Raw genomic sequence first — 20,176 nt, forward strand, 5'->3', positions numbered from 1 at the left:
AGAGACAGAATAACAACAACAAAATCCAGAAAAACGCATGTAAAAATTTTTATAAATTGATTTGCATTTTAATGAGGGAAATAAGTATTTGACCCCCTCTCAATCAGAAAGATTTCTGGCTCCCAGGCGTCTTTTATACAGGTAACGAGCTGAGATTTGGAACACACTCTTAAAGGGAGTGCTCCTAATCTCAGTTTGTTACCTGTATAAAATACACCTGTGCACAGAAGCAATCAATCAATCAGATTCCAAACTCTCCACCATGGCCAAGACCAAAGAGCTCTCCAAGGATGTCAGGGACAAGATTGTAGAGCTACACAAGGCTGGAATGGGCTACAAGACCATCGCCAAGCAGCTTGGTGAGAAGGTGACAACAGTTGGTGTGATTATTCGCAAATGGAAGAAACACAAAAGATCTGTCAATCTCCCTCGGCCTGGGGCTCCATGCAAGATCTCACCTCGTGGAGTTGCAATGATCATGAGAACGGTGAGGAATCAGCCCAGAACTACACAGGAGGATCTTGTTAATGATCTCAAGGCAGCTGGGACCATAGTCACCAAGAAAACAATTGGTAACACACTACGCCGTGAAGGACTGAAATCCTGCAGCGCCCGCAAGGTCCCCCTGCTCAAGAAAGCACATATACAGGGCCGTCTGAAGTTTGCCAATGAACATCTGAATGATTCAGAGGAGAACTGGGTGAAAGTGTTGTGGTCAGATGAGACCAAAATCGAGCTCTTTGGCATCAACTCAACTCGCCGTGTTTGGAGGAGGAGGAATGCTGCCTATGACCCCAAGAACACCATCCCCACCGTCAAACATGGAGGCGGAAACATTATGCTTTGGGGGTGTTTTTCTGCTAAGGGGACAGGACAACTTCACAGCATCAAAGGGACGATGGACGTTGCCATGTACCGTCAAATCTTGGGTGAGAACCTCCTTCCCTCAGCCAGGGCATTGAAAATGGGTCGTGGATGGGTATTCCAGCATGACAATGACCCAAAACACACGGCCAAGTCAACAAAGGAGTGGCACATTAAGGTCCTGGAGTGGCCTAGCCAGTCTCCAGACCTTAATCCCATAGAAAATCTGTGGAGGGAGCTGAAGGTTTGAGTTGCCAAACGTCAGCCTCGAAACCTTAATGACTTGGAGAAGATCTACAAAGAGGAGTGGGACAAAATCCCTCCTGAGATGTGTGCAAACCTGGTGGCCAACTACAAGAAACGTCTGACCTCTGTGATTGCCAACAAGGGTTTTGCCACCAAGTACTAAGTCATGTTTTGCAGAAGGGTCAAATACTTATTTCCCTCATTAAAATGCTAATCAATTTATAACATTTTTTACATGCATTTTTCTGGATTTTTTTGTTGTTATTCTGTCTCTCACTGTTCAAATAAACCTACCATTAAAATTATAGACTGATCATGTCTTTGTCAGTGGGCAAACGTACAAAATCAGCAGGGGATCAAATACTTTTTTCCCTCACTGTATACCTATCAGTGGAGGCTGGTGAGGAGAGGACCTCTCATAGTAACGACTGGAATAGAAGGAATGGAATGTTACTAAACCATAGATGGGGTAAAGAGGTCAATGGAACACAGGATGCTGTGACGCTGTCACTGGTGCACAGTCAACAAATCTGATCTAACAAGGTGGATATTCGTAAAATCCGTATTCATGTATTGTAACAGGCCCACAATGTGATTGACTTCATCACTACTTGTATTTGTGAGAGGTATTGACATGTTGAAAGCACCGAGCTGTCTGTTTAAACGATTAGCCCATGCATACCCCACAAAATATGCCACCAGAGGTCTCTTCACAGTCCCCAAGTCCAGAACAGACTATGGGAGGCGTACAGTACTACATAGAGCCATGACTACATGGAACTCTATTCCACATCAGGTAACTGATGCAAGCAGTAGAATCAGATTTAAACAAATAAAAATACACCTTCTGGAACAACGGGGACTGTGAAGCAACACAAACATAGGCGCAGGCACATGCATACACACACAAGATAACAAACGCACTATACACACACGTACACATGGATTTTGTGTTGTAGATAAGTGGTAGTGGAGTAGGGGCCTGAGGGCACACACTTAGTGTGTTGTGAAATCTGTTATGAATGTATTGTAATGTTTTTTAAATTGTATAACTGCCTTAATTTTGCCGGACCCCAGGAAGAGTAGCTGCTGCCTTGGCAGGAACTAACGGGGATCCATAATAAATACAAATAAAAATGTAGTTACTAAAGTCCAATTTGGATATATTTGTCTGTTTTCGCTGCATAACATTTAGAAGTTGTCCCTTTTCAGGTTTAGAAGTAACTGCTAAATGCTAACTTCCATTCGTTTAAGTTGGTACTGTAACATAGCTAGCATACAGAAATTGGTGGTGATAGTCTGTCGTTTTTAACTGTAATGCAGTTGATTGGTGATGATGACATAAACATATTGTATATTGGGGTTGACATCCATACAAGCATTATAACTCAACATAGTGTGAAATACACATGCTGTATAAACAATGGCCTAAATGTAGGATCATTTTGCTGGGGGAACAATGAAGAGATTCGGGATCTTTTTCCCATACATTTCCATGACCTTTCCATCGTTTGGTTATATTGACCTCTTCACCACAGCTATGTGTCTGACCCAGTTCCATTGACCTCTTCATGTGTCTGATCCATTGACCTCTTCACCACAGCTATGTGTCTGATCCAGTTTCATTGACCTCTTCACCACAGCTATGTGTCTGATCCAGTTCCATCCCATTACCCCTGAAGCATTACCAGTTCCATCCCATTACCCCTGAAGCATTGCCAGTTCCATCCCATTACCCCTGAAGCATTACCAGTTCCATCCCATTACCCCTGAAGCATTATCAGTTCCATCCCATTAACCCTGAAGCATTATCAGTTCCATCCCATTACCCCTGAAGCATTATCGGTTCCATCCCATTACCCTATCAGCACAGCAGGCAGGCAGTAAGTACAGTAAGCAGGTAATCAGCTTAGACAGGAGAAGCTACATCTCTCTAAACATATGAGAGCGTCGCTCACACACACAACTTGGAGAGTTCCTGGGTGTAGGCTTTTGTCCTATAGCCGGTACGAACACACCTGATACAACTGATCAACCAAGACCTGGATTAGTTGAATTAGTGTGTTAGTGCTGGGCTGGAACAAAAACCTGCCCTGCACATCCTGTAGCTCTCCGGGACCAGTAGCAGGCTGACCCCTGGTCTAAACTAGATGTTTAAACAGGAGGTAATGTGTGGACAACACCACAAGAGTAGGAGGCTGACCCCTGGTCTAAACTAGACATTTAAACAGTAGCAGGCTGACCCCTGGTCTAAACTAGACATTTAAATGGGAGGTCATGTGTGGACAACACCACAAGAGCAGCAGGCTGACCCCTGGTCTAAACTAGACATTTAAACAGGAGGTCATGTGTGGACAACACCACAAGAGGAGCAGGCTGACCCCTGGTCTAAACTAGACATTTAAACAGCAGCAGGCTGACCCCTGGTCTAAACTAGACATTTAAATGAGAGGTCATGTGTGGACAACAGAGCATGTGAGCAGACGTGCTCCATATCTTTTCCAACCTCTCCGCTAAAAACCACTCGGCTCCAAATTCGCACCACTCATTAAAATCACAATTTAACCAACACCCATCTATTTTTGTGACTACCTGGTTTTAAAGTATCGAAACCCAAACCATATGGATTTGAATGAAGAGTATTTGAATAAACATGAAAAGGTGAAGGTAAGAAGCTAACATCATTTCAAATATAACTATTTGTCATATTAAACAGCATATAAACACTCTAAATAGGTCAAGAGCCATACAGGGAGCCTAAGAAGGAAGAAAATGAATTATTTAAAATATATTATTTCAAGACTATAGCCTACAAAGAAATACATTCTGAAGCATTTGCGAGTGCGACACAATAGGCTGGTAGGGACATAAATCGCTCACCATATAGGGTACTAGGGGGTAACTCGCCCCCCCTAAGAACAATGTCTAATTGCTGACACAAAAATGCAACGTTTTGAAAAAAAATTGGTATGTGAATGAAGGTCATGCTTAGGCGAATAAACTATAAAGGGATAATAAATGGCTACTGTTTACATTAGTTATTTCATTAAATGTTTTTAGGGAAAGGGGCGTGTAGTTGTCTTATTTTAATTATTTAAATAAAATATCTCACCATTAATATCCGCACTGAGGAGATTTGATGTAAAGTCCCTCTTTTTAACTCGCCTGCACATTCATTTTCTTTGTTCTTTCTTTGTTGTTCCTTTTCCATACAACCCATTATGTACAATTGCACTAAATATTATTTGAATAATGCAAGATTTTAAATCTCAGCAGTCTTTAAAATGATATTCAGGAGCAAAGGGTTTTCAATAGTTGTTTTTAATTCATAAAAAAATATATTCACTGGAATATAATATTGGAATGGAATATAACTAATAACATTAAATAACATTGGAATAACATTTAATAACAATAACTTAACTAATTAACTCAGTGTAACATTGATGTGTCATCTCTTATGCTCTGCTATTGCACGATTCTAATTCGTACATAGGTCACAAATAAAGCTATCCCCAGTAAAAATTGGAGCACAACTGATGAGTCCACCTCCTTCACTGCTCACACCTAATCCAGTCCCCACTTGTGACTGAAAACAGGGGGAGAGTTGCCAATTGAAAAGCTCTCTCAAAACGTAGCTAGCTATCTAGCTATATTACAGAAAATGCTGTGTAAAATAGCTAAAAAGCAAGTTGCCCCCAACACACTCATTCAACTTATTACTGCTATACCAAAAAATGATCTACATTTTTCTCTAAAAAATGTGGATTATTTATCTTAAGGCTTTCCTACTTCTATATATAGAAAAAAAAAATATATATATATATATATATATATAGATCTAACTTCATTGTATTATATCTACAACTTTTTTATTTAATTTCAAAACATTTCATCAACTTACCACAAAATCATTTTTGCTGGGGGGGGGGGGGGCAGTTACCTATTTTCATTTAATAAATTGTGCATATAGGCTGTGACTTACTTAGAATTAAATACAAATGAAATGAAAAATGACTTATTAGTGCCTTTGAATTTATTTTTAGAATTCATTTTTAGAAACAGGAGTTTGGCCAGTCTGTGGCTTCAGGCTCATGCGGGCCAGCAGCTGAGAATATCCTCTCCTCACTTGCAGAGCCACTGGGGATGCTAAACAACCTTTTGGCCACTCTTGCCAGGCTGTTCAGAGATGCCCAATAAAAACAATAAGCGCCTTGAACATGGTAATATGCTAGGTCCAAAATCAACGATAGCCTATTGTACAGATATAGAACAAAATGAAGGAAACGTTGAAGAGATCCGATTTTTAGTTTATAAATAATTAAATGCTACAATGACACACTTAGTTATCTATCCACCTCGTTCCTTTCTGTTAGCATGTGCACGTAGTAAGTACACCATCATGCTTTCGGGGTTACGTGTCTTTTCAGATTCCACAATGATTATTTAGGTTGTGGACATTACATCATCGCTCTCCCTCTCTTGCTCTTGGTCCTCATCTTTGTAAGTCACCTTGATTTAGCACCTGTTTGTTTTATCAGTTTCTTTATGAAAATATTTAGCGAACTCCGTGACAGTAGCTAAAGCAAGGGGCTATAGCAGCACACAAGTAGACTACAAATGCATGCTGGGCCAGGCATGCTCTCGCTACTGGAGCGCTACTGGAGAGAAATTGGAGGGGCGAGAAGGACGACACCGATGCTCCAGCCTTTGGGAATCTCACGCCGGGCTCAAGCCAAATTGGGCACGCTCCGCTCCACTCACACATCCAAGGGTGAAACGCTTTGAATTTACAAACACCCAGAGCGCACTCTGAGCGCAATCTGGCACTCCAGAGTGAATTTAAGAACACACATAATTACAAATCATTTGTAGACTGCAAATTGACCACAGATATAATATTGGCCTAAAACATAATCATTTCAAATCTTGTTTACATTTGTATATGATCACGTATCTCTATTACGAGTGGGAATACTTGGGAACAGATTTTCCAAATTAAAATCAATTGGAGCTGATTTCCTGGTGTTTTTACAGTCTTTTATGTCCAACAATTAACTTTTTTTTTTTTTTACGTGGGGGGGCCAAATAAAACCATCATCGGGCCGCCAGTTGGGGAACCCTGCAAGTGCATGAACAGGGAGTCCTCTAAGATGAATGTGATTAAACATAAGTTAACGCCTAGACAATACATTGTTACCTGTCTACAGTCAGTCGTGTTTCCTCTGTCACTTCATGATCTGGGACATTGGTTCTTATACTTTAAATGTCTGATAAGGTTAAGAGCCTTAACATGTAGGTTTGTTTTGAAATGTTTTAGAGATTTATAGAGATGTCTGTCTGCTTTACACCTCCTGCTGTCTAAATATGAACGACTTCCTTATTGACTTCAGATTGCTCTGTGCTGCTGAACTGTTTTTTTGTGCTTCTTGTCATTCTGTCAGTCCCTTGATTTATAGTACAGTATAAAATTCAATAAGATGACCGTGTGCAGTAAATCAGCTGCTGGGTCGAACATGTAGAATCGTCAAGAAAATGTATACAAAATCGTGTCCAATGTTCGGTGGTCAGAGGCGATAGGACCGCTGCTAATTACAATTGGTCTGCGACTCAGCGCGGCCAATTTTCTCTTTAAGAGACAACATGAGTCAGATATTAATACATAACTTTATTAGTTCACAAAAGGGGTTTTCAAATGGTTGTAAAATAGGGAGTAATCTTTACTGAACATCTAGAACTGTACAAACAAACAAACAGCAGGAGACAGTGCTGTGCATCTCAAATGGCACCCTATTCCCTACATAGTGCACTACTTTTGACCAGAGACCTACATAGGGAATAGGGTGCCATTTCAGACGCATCCTAAATCATCCAGTGATCGAGGCAGTGCTTCAAAACAACAGAGGATTGAAAGAAAAACAACTGATTATAAATAATGTGATGTAAAAAAAAAACGAGTCGATTTGCTGATTCCAAATGGGTTGAGTCAATTCTAAATCTGAATTATCACATCACAAAGAATAAACCAGGGGGTCCAATCTAACCCTACATGTGCAGGTTTTTGTTTCAACCCAACAGTAACACCTAATTCAACTAATCAAGGTCTTTATTATATAAATGCAATCAATTATTGTTATTATAATTTAAGACTGATTAGTTGAATCAGGTGTGTTAGCACTTGGCTGGAACAAAAGCCTACACTTCCAGCAGGTTGCCTGACAACTCAAACTGAATTCTTACGCTGCTCTATGTTCGCTACATACTTCAGTCTGAGACGGCCATCATTTAAGTCATTTGCGGTGACGTCAAAATGAGGGGTGTTGTACAAAACAAAGTCATCAGTGATTGGATCATCTCTAACCAATCAGAGTATCAAAGCCAATGACAAATTCTCAAAACGCTGCTATAGCCACGTGTGTCCTGGCTTAACCCATCAGTTTCTGGGACCAATCAGATGGTCTAGAATGGATTTCCATTCTACACATCGTCGGGGAAATACTCTGATCCAGACTCATTGCGGAGAAGAAACTAACGTCTGTGGGCGTGGCGTAGCGTTTGGCCCGAAGCAAAGAGTTTGGGTAGCCATTTAATACAGCAGGCCCTTTGTAGAGAAGATTAATCATCCCTGTTTAAAATTATTCTGCCGGGTTGCCAGGTCTGTCTCTGCACAAGCCAGCTTTCTATGTGGTTGTCACAACAAACATATCTGGCAACCTGGCTAGCAATGACTGACACACCAACTGAAATTCAAACAGACCATCTGCTTCCCAAATGGCACCCTATTCCCAATATAATGCCCTACCTTTGACCAGAGCCCACCCTGTCTGAATACTGTCCTTCAGATCTATACATCATGTTTTCAAATGTACATCAGGGAAACATAGCATATATTTTTACATTGATTATTCATCCTCATAGGACACCATTTTAGAAGGATTGGCAATGTATAGGTTTCTATAAGAGGAGGTCAATGTGCAAAACATCTTGAGAAAAAATAAATAGACTATGTCCCAAATGGCACCATATATATGAAAGAGAGAGAGAGAAAGAGAGAGAGAAGAGAGGAGAGAGATGAGAGAGAGAAGAGAGGAGAGAGAGGGAGAGATGAGAGAGAGAGAGAGAGCAATGTTAACATACGTTTCCCATGCCAATAAAGCCCTTTAATTGAAAAATGTAATTGAGAGCGAGAGACAGAGACAGAGAGAGACATTGCACTGTATAGGGAATAGGGCACCATTTGGGACACAAGCAGTGTTCTGGGTAGGTACCATAACATTACTATACAGGCAGTAGTATATAATGACGAGGGTCCAGAGTAGGCTTGACCGATATACCGTATACCGGGGTATTTCAAAATACCGACAGTATGATTTTCAATACCGTAAAATGATTTTTAAAATTATATGAATAATAATTTGAAATAGTGACATTTGTGTGTACTTCCGGTAGTACCGTATACCTCAGTATGGTACAGAAACGGTATGAAAATCTGGATACCGCCCAACCCTAGCCCAGAGGTTTCCCTGGTTTGGTTATGTCAGGAAAAACACCTGTCCCTGTACATGCTATATAGACTGTCAAAATTACCTTCATTTCAATAACACAACCACTGTGGTCCTGCTACGAAAGTTAGACCTCACACACCCCACCTAGTGGACACAGATCATCACTGCAGTCCAACTGTTACCCGGAGTGATCCAATGAAAAACAATCAATTCAATTCATTTCAATTCATCCATTCTAATTCCAACATGTTGTGAAACCTCCGCAAAGTACAAAATATACCTGCAGTCTGAACTCATAGACTTAATTTAATTGGAAATGACATAACAGAACACATTAACAAGGTTTGGCGTGTGTAGCCCACCAGCCTCTCCCAGTCGTCTACAGATAAATTATAGAAGATATATAGAAATATAAGATACCATAAAACAGGTCTAGAATAAATAACAGCTTCCTTCCTTCCTTCCTTCCTTCCTTCCTTCCTCTCTTTCTCTCCTTCTTTCACACAGTGCAAAACAGATGTATCAACAGGTTTAACGGGTTGCGTCAGGGAGAGACTTCATTGAAGGGCCAGACCGTGAATGCCAACAGGTATAATGCATTATAGTGCATCTATATGAGCCCTTATAATGCTTTATAAACTCATAATGTCTTTCTATAAAGGCAACTTATCAACGGACTCAAAACGGCTGATAGTAACAAGACAGGATCATTATAAAATTATAGAAAGACAAGATCATCTTACAAGTCTTATGAAGCATTATGACTGCCTTATGATGCATTATAGCCTGGTGGAGCAGGCAGGGAGAGAGACGCTATAGTTGTTATGCTGTTATGGTGAAAGTCAGACGGACTGCATTGGTGATTGACAGGGAGCCCTGACCTCTAACCCCGGGAGTTTCAGAATGCATAGATGGGGTTCTCACAGGTAACAGGTGACCAATGTAGTCTCTCGGTTGTGTGTGTTATAATGTGTGTGTGTGTGTGTGTGATAATAATAATAATATTAATAATAATAATAATAATAATAATAATAATAATAATGTGTGTATCATGTCTGAGCCAGTTGCATTTCCTCCAGCCCGTGCTTCCCCAGGTGGTAGCGAGCCAAGTCCTTCCGAGTCACCAGACCCACAACCTTTAGAGAGAAGACAACCACAGGTTCCACTGACATCACAACCTTTAGAAAGAAGACAACCACAGGTTCTACTGACATCACAACCTTTAGAGAGAAGACAACCACAGGTTCCACTGACATCACAACCTTTAGAAAGAAGACAACCACAGGTTCCACTGACATCACAACCTTTAGAAAGAAGACAACCACAGGTTCCACTGACATCACAACCTTTAGAGAGAAGACAACCACAGGTTCCACAGACATCACAACCTTTAGAAAGAAGACAACCACAGGTTCCACTGACATCACAACCTTTAGAAAGAAGACAACCACAGGTTCCACTGACATCACAACCTTTAGAAAGAAGACAACCACAGGTTCAACTGACATCACAACCTTTAGAAAGAAGACAACCACAGGTTCTACTGACATCACAACCTTTAGAGAGAAGACAACCACAGGTTCCACTGACATCACAACCTTTAGAAAGAAGACAACCACAGGTTCCACTGACATCACAACCTTTAGAAAGAAGACAACCACAGGTTCCACTGACATCACAACCTTTAGAGAGAAGACAACCACAGGTTCCACAGACATCACAACCTTTAGAAAGAAGACAACCACAGGTTCCACTGACATCACAACCTTTAGAGAGAAGACAACCACAGGTTCCACTGACATCACAACCTTTAGAGAGAAGACAACCACAGGTTCCACTGACATCACACATCAGTCTACTTATTTTAACCCTAGTTGTCATTGTCTTATCTTTGCTGTTTTCACTTTATTTTGCTGTACAGCATCCTTAGTTTTTTCTAAAGGCGTTTTAAATTGAACAGAGCGGCTGCGGATCCCACTTTTTCTGTATCTTTAGGACACCACATTAAAAGACCCGGTGCTTCCCGAAGCTTCTGCGATACTCAGGCGAATGGTGCTCGTTTAATAAAGTTAGATAAAGCTGAATCAATGTCTGCAAGATCCAGTAATGATCACAGTATTCTATATAACACAACCCAATATAATAGCATAGTATGTTACTGGAAGACTAAAACACCACCAGCATTTCCCTCTCATCTGGCCAACACTCAACAGCCTGCGCCTCAAGGCAAAATATACAGGTAGGTAGGCTATGCTACAGCTAACACCATCTGCTCTACAATACACAGGTAGGTAGGCTATGCTACAGCTAACACCATCTGCTCTACAATACACAGGTAGGTAGGCTATGCTACAGCTAACATAATCTGTTCTACAATACATAGGTAGGTAGGCTATGCTACAGCTAACATCATCTGCTCTACAATACACAGGTAGGTAGGCTATGCTACAGCTAACATCATCTGCTCTACAATACACAGGTAGGTAGGCTATGCTACAACTAACACCATCTGCTGTACAATACACAGGTAGGTAGGCTATGCTACAGCTAACACCATCTGCTCTAAATACACAGGTAGGTAGGCTATGCTTCAGCTAACACCATCTGCTCTAAATACACAGGTAGGTAGGCTATGCTACAGCTAACACCATCTGCTCTAAATACACAGGTAGGTAGGCTATGCTACAGCTAACACCATCTGCTCTACAATACACAGGTAGGTAGGCTATGCTACAGCTAACACCATCTGCTCTAAATACACAGGTAGGTAGGCTATGCTACAGCTAACACCATCTGCTCTAAATACACAGGTAGGTAGGCTATGCTACAGCTAACACCATCTGCTCTACAATACACAGGTAGGTAGGCTATGCTACAGCTAACACCATCTGCTCTAAATACACAGGTAGGTAGGCTATGCTACAGCTAACACCATCTGCTCTACAATACACAGGTAGGTAGGCTATGCTACAGCTAACACCATCTGCTCTAAATACACAGGTAGGTAGGCTATGCTACAGCTAACACCATCTGCTCTAAATACACAGGTAGGTAGGCTATAGCTAACACCATCTGCTCTACAATACACAGGTAGGTAGGATATGATACAGCTAACATCATCTGCTCTACAATACATAGGTAAGTAGGCTATGCTACAGCTAACATCATCTGCTCTACAATACACAGGTAGGTAGGCTATGCTACAGCTAACATCATCTGCTCTACAATACACAGGTAGGTAGGCTATGCTACAACTAACACCATCTGCTCTAAATACACAGGTAGGTAGGCTATGGTAAACACTGTATGCTACTTCAAATCAACACTGTATAACTCAAGACCTAAATGCATATCCCCATGAAACTGACTGTATATCTCGAGAAGATCTAAATGCATATCCCCATGAAACTGACCGAATGGTTACTATGCTGCATGGATGTAGAACTTGAACAATTATCATTCCCAATTGAATGCGGTGGTGTTTTAGTCTTCCAGTAAAGCTATACTATGCTATTATATTGGGTTGTGTTATGTAGAATACTGTGATCATTATGTGATCTTGCAGACATTGATTCAGCTTGATCTAACGTTATTAAAACAGCACCGTTCTCCTGTGTAGCCTGTTCTCTACGCCTAAAGTGGAGCATATGCACAGAACGTGATCCACACATGCTCAGAAGCTTCAGGAAGCTCAGGATATTTTAATGCAGCAGACTAAAGATCCCGAAAAGTCAGATCTGCAGCCACAGCCTAATTGAATGTATTATTATTAGAGAACAAGGACTGGTCCCAAATGGCATATGTACACTATATAGGGAATTAGGATGCCATTTGTAGAAAAATGAATTCTTAACAAAATATTGAATATATTCTATTAACACATAGAACATTATATCGTTGAACGTATACACACCAGCTTATATACTCTCACATGCATACACACACAGTAACTCACCCTGTTCTCATTGTCCACCACCACCAGGTGTCTGAGACCCAGAGCTCTGAACAACTTAAACACACGAGGAAGAGACGTCTCCTGGGGGGGGGGGGGGAGAGAGAGAGAGAGAGAGAGGGGTGATGATGAAAAGTGTGTACTCTGTGTGCGTGTGTGTGTGTGTGGTGCCTTCAGAATGTATTCACACCCCTTGACGTTTTACACATTTTGTTGTGTTACAGTTTTAAAAAATGACTAAATTCAGACTTTTGGTCACTGGCCTACACACAATACCCCATAATGTCAAAGTGGAATTATGTTTAGTAATTTGTACATATAATTACAAATGAAAAGCAGAAATGTCTTGAGTCAATAAGTATTCAACCCCTTTGTTATGGCAAGCCTAAATAAGTTCAGGAGTAAACATTTGCTTAACAAGTCACATAATAAGTTGCATGGACTCACTCTGTGTGCAATAATAGTGTTTAACATGATTTTTCAATGACTACTTACTCATCTCTGTACCCCACACATACAATTATCTGTAAGGTCCCTCAAAGAAGGCACGACAAAGCCTATTCCCCCTTAGGAGACGGAAAAGATTTGGCATGGGTCCTCAGATTCCTCAAAATTATACAGCTGCACCATCGAGAGCATCCTGACTGGTTGCATCACCGCCTGGTATGGCAACTGCTCAGCCTCCGACCGCAAGGCACTACAGAGGGTAGTGCGTACGACCCAGTACATCACTGGGGCCAAGCTTCCTGCCATCCAGGACCTCTATACCAGGCGGTGTCAGAGGAAGGCCCTCAAAATTGTCAAAGACTCCAGCCACCTTTTTTTCTCAACACTTTTTTGTTGTTGTTGTTTTATTTTACTTTTTTATTAAGAAATAAATGCATTGTTGGTTAAGGGCTGTAAGTAAGCATTTAACTGTAATGTCTACACTTGTTGTATTCGGCGCATGTGGCAAATACAATTTGATTTGATTTGAGAAGGGCATCTTTTGGTAGATAAAAAAAGAAGAAGAAGCAGACTTTGAATATCCCTTTGAGCATGGTGAAGTTATTCATTACACTTTGGATGGTGTATCAATACACCCAGTCACTACAAAGATACAGGCGTCCTTCCTAACGCAGTTGCCGGAGAGGAAGGAAACCGCTCAGGGATTTCACCAAGAGGCCAATGGTGACTTTAAAACAGTTACAGAGTTTAATGGCTGTGATAGGAGAAAACTGAGGATGGATCAACAACATTGTAGTTACTCCACAATACTAACCTAATGGTTGCAAACATGCATCTTGTTTGCAACAAGGCACTACAGTAATACTGCAATATGGCAAAGCAATTCATTTTTTGTCCTGAATACAAAGTGTTATGTTTGGGGCAAATCCAATACAACACATTACTCAGTACAACTCTCCATATTTTCAAGCATAGTGGTGGCTGCATCATGTTAAGGGTATGCTTGTAATCATTAAGGACCGGGAGTTTTTCCAGGATAAAAAAATTAATGGAATGGAGCTATGCACAGGCAAAATCCTAGAGGAAAACCTGGTTCAGTCTGCTTACCACCAGACACTGTGAGATGAATTTACCTTTCAGCAGGCCAATAACCTAAAACACAAGGCAAAATCTACACTAGTTGCTAACCAAGAAGACAGTGAATGTTCCTGGCCGAGTTACAGTTTTAACTTAAAATCGGATTGAAAATCTATGGCAAGATCTGAAAATGGTTGTCTAGCAATGATCAACAACCAATTTGGCAGAGCTTGAAGAATTATGAAAAGTATAATGGGCAAATGTTGCACAATCCAGGTGTGGAAAGCTCTTAGAGACTTACCCAGAAAGACTCACCGCTGTAATCGCTGCCAAAGGTTCTTCTTCAAAGTATTGACTCAGGGGTCTGAATACTTACGTAAATGAGATATTTCTGTATTTCATTTTTTTTTTAAATAACATTTCTAAAAACATGTTTTCACTTTGTCATAATGAGGTATTGTGTCTAGATGGGTGTAAGAATAAAATGTGGAATTATTCAAGGGCTATGAATACTTTCTGAAGGCACTGTATATACCTGTGGTACGGTGTAGGGTGTAGGGTTCATGAACTCTGTAAGGTCCATCATGCACTCCCTCTCATCCTGTGATACGTGGATACTCTGGATAGGGGGGAAGCGAGGGTAGGCATCCCTAAAGTCCTTCAGCTGTAGCTTCCTCTGGGTCAACCTGGATCGAGCCAGCTCTACAAACACCTGGGGAGAGACAGAGAGAGAGAGGAGAGAAGGAGAGAGAGAGAGAGAGAGAGAGAGAGAGAGAGAGAGAGAGAGAGAGAGAGAGAGAGAGAGAGAGAGAGAGAGAGAGAGAGAGAGAGAGAGAGAGAGAGAGAGAGAGAGAGAGAGAGAGAGAGAGAGAGAGAGAGAGAGAGAGAGAGAGAGAGAGAGAGAGAGAGAGATTAATAGAGACAGACAGGACTGGACAGACAGGACAGGACAGACAGGGACAGACAGTCACCTTGTGTTTGAGCAGAACGATGATCTGAGAACGAAGGATGAGTCCACAGATCTTCCCCGGCTGAGGAGCGGATGAAGAGATGAATGAAAGAGAAGAGAGAAAGCAGGGATGAATAAGTCATAGACAGTTCAGAGAGAAATGAACTTTCTCAGCCAATTAGAAGTCAAGCCCAATTATAAGACAATAATGGCCTTCAGGCGGAGCTTTCCATACATCGTCGCTAGCGGCGACCGGCACGACGACAGGGAAGCCGTTGTGATTGGTGGAGGTGTTGCTAAGGACGTCCACGATGGTGCCAACTTTTTCTATACGTTTAAAACAGGTGACTGGAGCACTCATCACCTCCCTGAGAGAGACGAAGTATGAAGAGAAGGCCAGATAGATAGATTGGGAGAGAGAGAGAGAGAGAGATGGAAGGAGAGAGCGAGAGAGAGCGCGAGATGGGAGAGAGAGAGAGACAGAGAGTGCGAGATGGGAGAGAGAGAGAGAGAGAGAGAGACAGAGACAGACAGAGAGAGAGAGAGAGAGTGAGATGGGAGAGAGACAGAGAGAGAGACAGAGAGACAGAGAGACAGACAGAGAGAGAGAGAGAGAGAGAGAGCGAGCGAGATGGAAGGAGAGAGAGAAGAGGAAGAGAGTGGTGAGGTCAGAGGGCAAGATCAACTGCTAGTTAGCCAATGGGAAACGGGCTCATCGGCCAGTAAGCTAATAGGAGAATGGCTTACTTGGCAGTCGGCCAATGAGAGAGGGGCTTACCTGGCTGTTAGCCAGTGGGAGGTGGCGGGGGCCTCCCAGTGTAGGAAGGGAACACTCTGCAGCTTGATGTGGATGTCATACAGACCCTAAGAAACAAACACATGGATTACTACACACACAGATATTGAGACGAGCGTGATGCAAGACTTTACTCCCAGTCACAGTCAGTATCTGTGCATGTCCACAGGAGTGCTTCAGGCTGCTACAACGTGGTAGCTACGCCACCAAGACAGCGGAGAAGTTTAGCCCCATCCTCCAACGCACTTCATTGACGGGATATTGCTGTTAACGCAATCCGCAGATGCTACATCCATTTTTGGATTTCTAGATTAATAATCAATCCTAATTGATTGTTGAAGAAAATAACTTGCATCATGAGCTTATATCAATTGAATTGTTGTACCCCATCAGAACAAACGATAAGCTAGTCTAATATCTGTAAACATTAACACTGTACAGCCTCTACATATGGTTAAAACTATCATGTTGATATCTTGAATGGTCACTCCTTGCATCAATAGTTGTGTCTATGAATTTAACAGTGCTAACATTTCTTCAGGCCCATCTCTCAGCTTTTTACCAAAACAGTGGCGGGGACCCTTGTTTTTCCCACAGCATATTGCCCCTTTAAGTCAGTATAGTATTTGTACTGCAGACTCACCTCCACAAAGTAGTCTCCTACTATCTTGGCTGTCATCAGCACCAACATGATGGGGAGACCGTAAGTCACATTTCCTGTTGCTTCCACCATGATGACTGTTAAACTGAGAGTCATCCTCACTATGCCCCCTAGAGGAGAGGAGGATATATTACATCAGTTATTATTAAAACAGTATATATATACATATACACACACCTATATCTACTACTACTACTCACTATATCTACTACTAATACATCATGATGACTTAAACTGAGAGTCATTCTCACTATGCCCCCTAGAGGAGAGGAGGATATATTACATCAGTTATTATTAAAACAGTATATATATATACACACCTATATCTACTACTACTACTCACTATATCTACTACTAATACATCATGATGACTTAAACTGAGAGTCATTCTCACTATGCCCCCTAGAGAAGAGGAGGATATATTACATTATTACATTAAAATGCATGATGACAAATCTATCAGTTAAACAGTTCATGTAACATCTCTAAACCATAGGTATGGCTCCAGACTGATAGGAATGATACATGAACTGTTTAACTGATAGATTGAGTAACATCTCTAAACCATAGGTAGAGCTCCAGGAATGATACTCACCCAGTTGTGCTGCAGCTCCTATTAAAGCGTACTTCCCTGGAACGGCCCAAATCTGACACACACACACACACACACACACACACTCACACTATTGACAATAATCTGGCCAGCGTACTATGCAATGCCGGTGATAGTTAATGCAGCAGTTGAAGAGCAACAGGTAATGCAGCAGAACCCCCCCCCGATGCCCTATAACCCCCATAACGATGCCCTATAACCCCCATAATGATGCCCTATAACCCCCATAATGATGCCCAATAACCCCCATAATGATGCCCAATAACCCCCATAATGATGCCCTATAACCCCCATAATGATGCCCTATAACCCCCATAATGATGCCCTGTAACCCCCATAATAATGCCCTATAACCCCCATAATGATGCCCTATAATCACCGATCCGTTAGGCGTGATAGAAGCCAGCAGTATTCCAAACAGTCGTCCCCAGGCAGCTCCTATAAGCAGAGATGGGATGAAGACTCCAGCTGAGACCGTCAGGCCATAGGTCCAACAGGCCAGGAGGAAATAGGTCAACGTAAACACACTCAGAGTCAGAGGGTTGTAGGAACCTGGAGGAGGGAGGGGGACAGAGAGAGACAGAGGAGAGACACAGAGGAGAGACACAGAGGAGAGACACAGAGGAGAGACACAGAGAGAGAGAGAGAGAGAGAGAGAGAGAGAGAGAGAGAGAGAGAGAGAGAGAGAGAGAGAGAGGAGAGACAGAGAGAGAGAGAGACACAGAGAGAGAGAGAGAGAGAGAGAGAGACAGAGGAGAGACACAGAGAGAGAGAGAAAAATGTAATTACAAACTTTGTACATTCATAGAAATTAAAACCAATTACTTTCCAATTGAATAGTGTGTTCTAGTGTAAACAGACATCTGATAGTGAATTAGCACGTTTTGAAGGGAACATTATGGTGAAGCAGTCAGTTATTTGAACACTAGGGGGCACCATCACATAGCAGAGGCACAGAGCACTGTAAACACACTGGTCTGGTGAATCGACCCGGCACACACACACACAGTCTACCTGGTGGGTTGTGGAAGAGACTGCGGACGCTCCTCTCAGGTGTGTTGAAAAAGGCAGTTGCCATGGAGTTATACTGTCCATCCGCACAAAACAACTAGAGACAGAGAGAGAATGTGTGAGTGTGTAAGCGAGTGACTGAGTGAGTGAGTGAGTGAGAGAGTGAGAGAGTGAGCGCGTGTACCTGCAGAGGGTAGTCCTCTGACTGGTCGGGTCTGAGAGGCTGACAGTCATTAGAGAAATAGATCATGGTGAACGACACCGTCGCCGTTACTGCGGCAACTAGCATGGCCTCCATCACCTGGAGACAGGGCCGGTGGACGTACCTGAGAACACACACACACACACACACACCGACAAAGATGCCACACACACACACACACAGACAAACATTTTAGAACCAGAATGGCACCATAGTTTTACGAGCAGCAGGGAGGAAAACTAAAAAAAAACTAAAACAAGGAAGAAACTCAAAGGCCTTTTACATGAAGTCTCCTCCCACATGTATGAAGCAGCCAATGACAGCATTAGTGTCTATTTGTAACCCACAGCGCTGCAGGTATAAAAGTAAGGAGCTTAGATGTGTTATCTCAGATACATACCTGGCACCTGTACAAAACACCTGTCTAGTCCAACACTACACTACATAAAACACCTGTCTAGTCCAACACTACACTACATAAAACACCTGTATAGTCCAACACTACCACACCCGTCTAGTCCAACACTACCACACCTGTCTAGTCCAACACCACCACACCTGTCTAGTCCAACACCACCACACCTGTCTATTCCAACACTACCACACCTGTCTAGTCCAACACTACCACACCTGTCTAGTGCAACACTCCTGCCTAGAGAACACATATCTAAGTTTTGTTTTGGAACCAGAAAATAACCACTATACTTTATTACAAATAAGGTCTTACAGAGTTTTTGTTGCATCAAGACATTACTTTATTAATGTTTCAACAAAGCCGATACCAGTCTGCAGAGTGGCACACCCCCTTACGGTCTCCCTCCAGCTTATATAGTACTCTTCAGTTTTCCCGCTTTTTTATTGCTCCGCCCACTTCCTTTGTCTCTGAGAGCGGCTAAACTCAATTTTCATTAAGTTCAGAGTACTACAATCAATCAAACCTTATCTTGCAAAAACACTCATGTTTAGTTTAAACTCTGTTCAACCCTGGCTCTTTTCACTGTGTTTGAAGACAAAAACAAACGGCCCAAGCCAGTTTCAGTCTTTGATATGATAAGACAACCATGGATCTAAGTAAGAGCAAGCAATCTGACCCTAGGGCAGATTCCCTCTCTACTCACACACACAGTGAAATTAAATGACCCAATACAATTCCTGGCCCAGTAACAAAGAATTCTAACTTTCTGCTCTTGATTAACCCAGTTCTACCTCATAGTCCATTAAACTCTACAGTTCATTAATAATAATTCACCACACCAGTAGTTGAGGATATTGAACAGTTACCTGATCCTGAATATAGTCAGCCAGTAGCTGAGGATATTGAACAGTTACCTGATCCTGAATATAGTCAACCAGTAGTGGAGGATATTGAACAGTTACCTGATCCTGAATATAGTCAACCAGTAGTTGAGGATATTGAACAGTGCTCCTAGCAATCCACCTGTTTAGATGGACATATAGAAAGACATCAATCAACATATAACATGTACATTTTGGTCATTTAGCAGACACTCTTATCCATAGAGACTTAGGCCCAATCCCAAATGGACCCCTAAGCCCCATGCACTTGTGGAGATCTGAGAGGATTTGATTGGTAGAAGCAATATGGTTAAACATTCACCTAGCCTATCAGAAGGTAAGATGGAGCTATTACCATATTACTTACACCGGTCAAATCCCCTCAGATCTCCACAAGCGCATAGGGTGTAGGGGTCCATTCGGGATTGGGCCTTACAGTCAAGTGCATTCAACTAAGGTAGCTACGATAACCACATATACTGTATGAGTAGTACTATGGTAGCTATGACAACCACATATATGAGTAAGTAAGGTAGCTAAGACAACCACATATATGA

At 41.9% G+C, this 20,176-nt stretch overlaps 1 protein-coding gene across 1 annotated transcript in view; it reads right to left on the bottom strand.

The window, feature by feature from the left end:
• Nucleotides 1–9,570: 9,570 nt before the first annotated feature.
• Nucleotides 9,571–20,176, bottom strand: part of clcn7 (chloride channel 7) — a 32,381-nt gene continuing 21,775 nt past the window's right edge. The window contains exons 14-25 of the mRNA XM_084198061.1: nucleotides 19,701–19,761; nucleotides 18,306–18,447; nucleotides 18,125–18,218; nucleotides 17,490–17,662; nucleotides 17,093–17,144; nucleotides 16,480–16,607; nucleotides 15,819–15,904; nucleotides 15,276–15,408; nucleotides 15,063–15,122; nucleotides 14,627–14,803; nucleotides 12,571–12,651; nucleotides 9,571–9,751 (exon numbers count right to left, since the gene is read on the bottom strand). Of these exons, the coding sequence (XP_084054187.1) occupies nucleotides 9,665–9,751; nucleotides 12,571–12,651; nucleotides 14,627–14,803; nucleotides 15,063–15,122; nucleotides 15,276–15,408; nucleotides 15,819–15,904; nucleotides 16,480–16,607; nucleotides 17,093–17,144; nucleotides 17,490–17,662; nucleotides 18,125–18,218; nucleotides 18,306–18,447; nucleotides 19,701–19,761 (1,274 nt within the window). The 3' untranslated portion in view covers nucleotides 9,571–9,664. The remainder of the gene's footprint in view (nucleotides 9,752–12,570; nucleotides 12,652–14,626; nucleotides 14,804–15,062; nucleotides 15,123–15,275; nucleotides 15,409–15,818; nucleotides 15,905–16,479; nucleotides 16,608–17,092; nucleotides 17,145–17,489; nucleotides 17,663–18,124; nucleotides 18,219–18,305; nucleotides 18,448–19,700; nucleotides 19,762–20,176) is intronic.

The sequence above is a fragment of the Coregonus lavaretus genome, assembly GCF_964263955.1.
Source record: "Coregonus lavaretus genome assembly, contig: HAP1_SCAFFOLD_134, whole genome shotgun sequence".
NCBI classification, from domain to species: Eukaryota; Metazoa; Chordata; class Actinopteri; order Salmoniformes; family Salmonidae; genus Coregonus; species Coregonus lavaretus.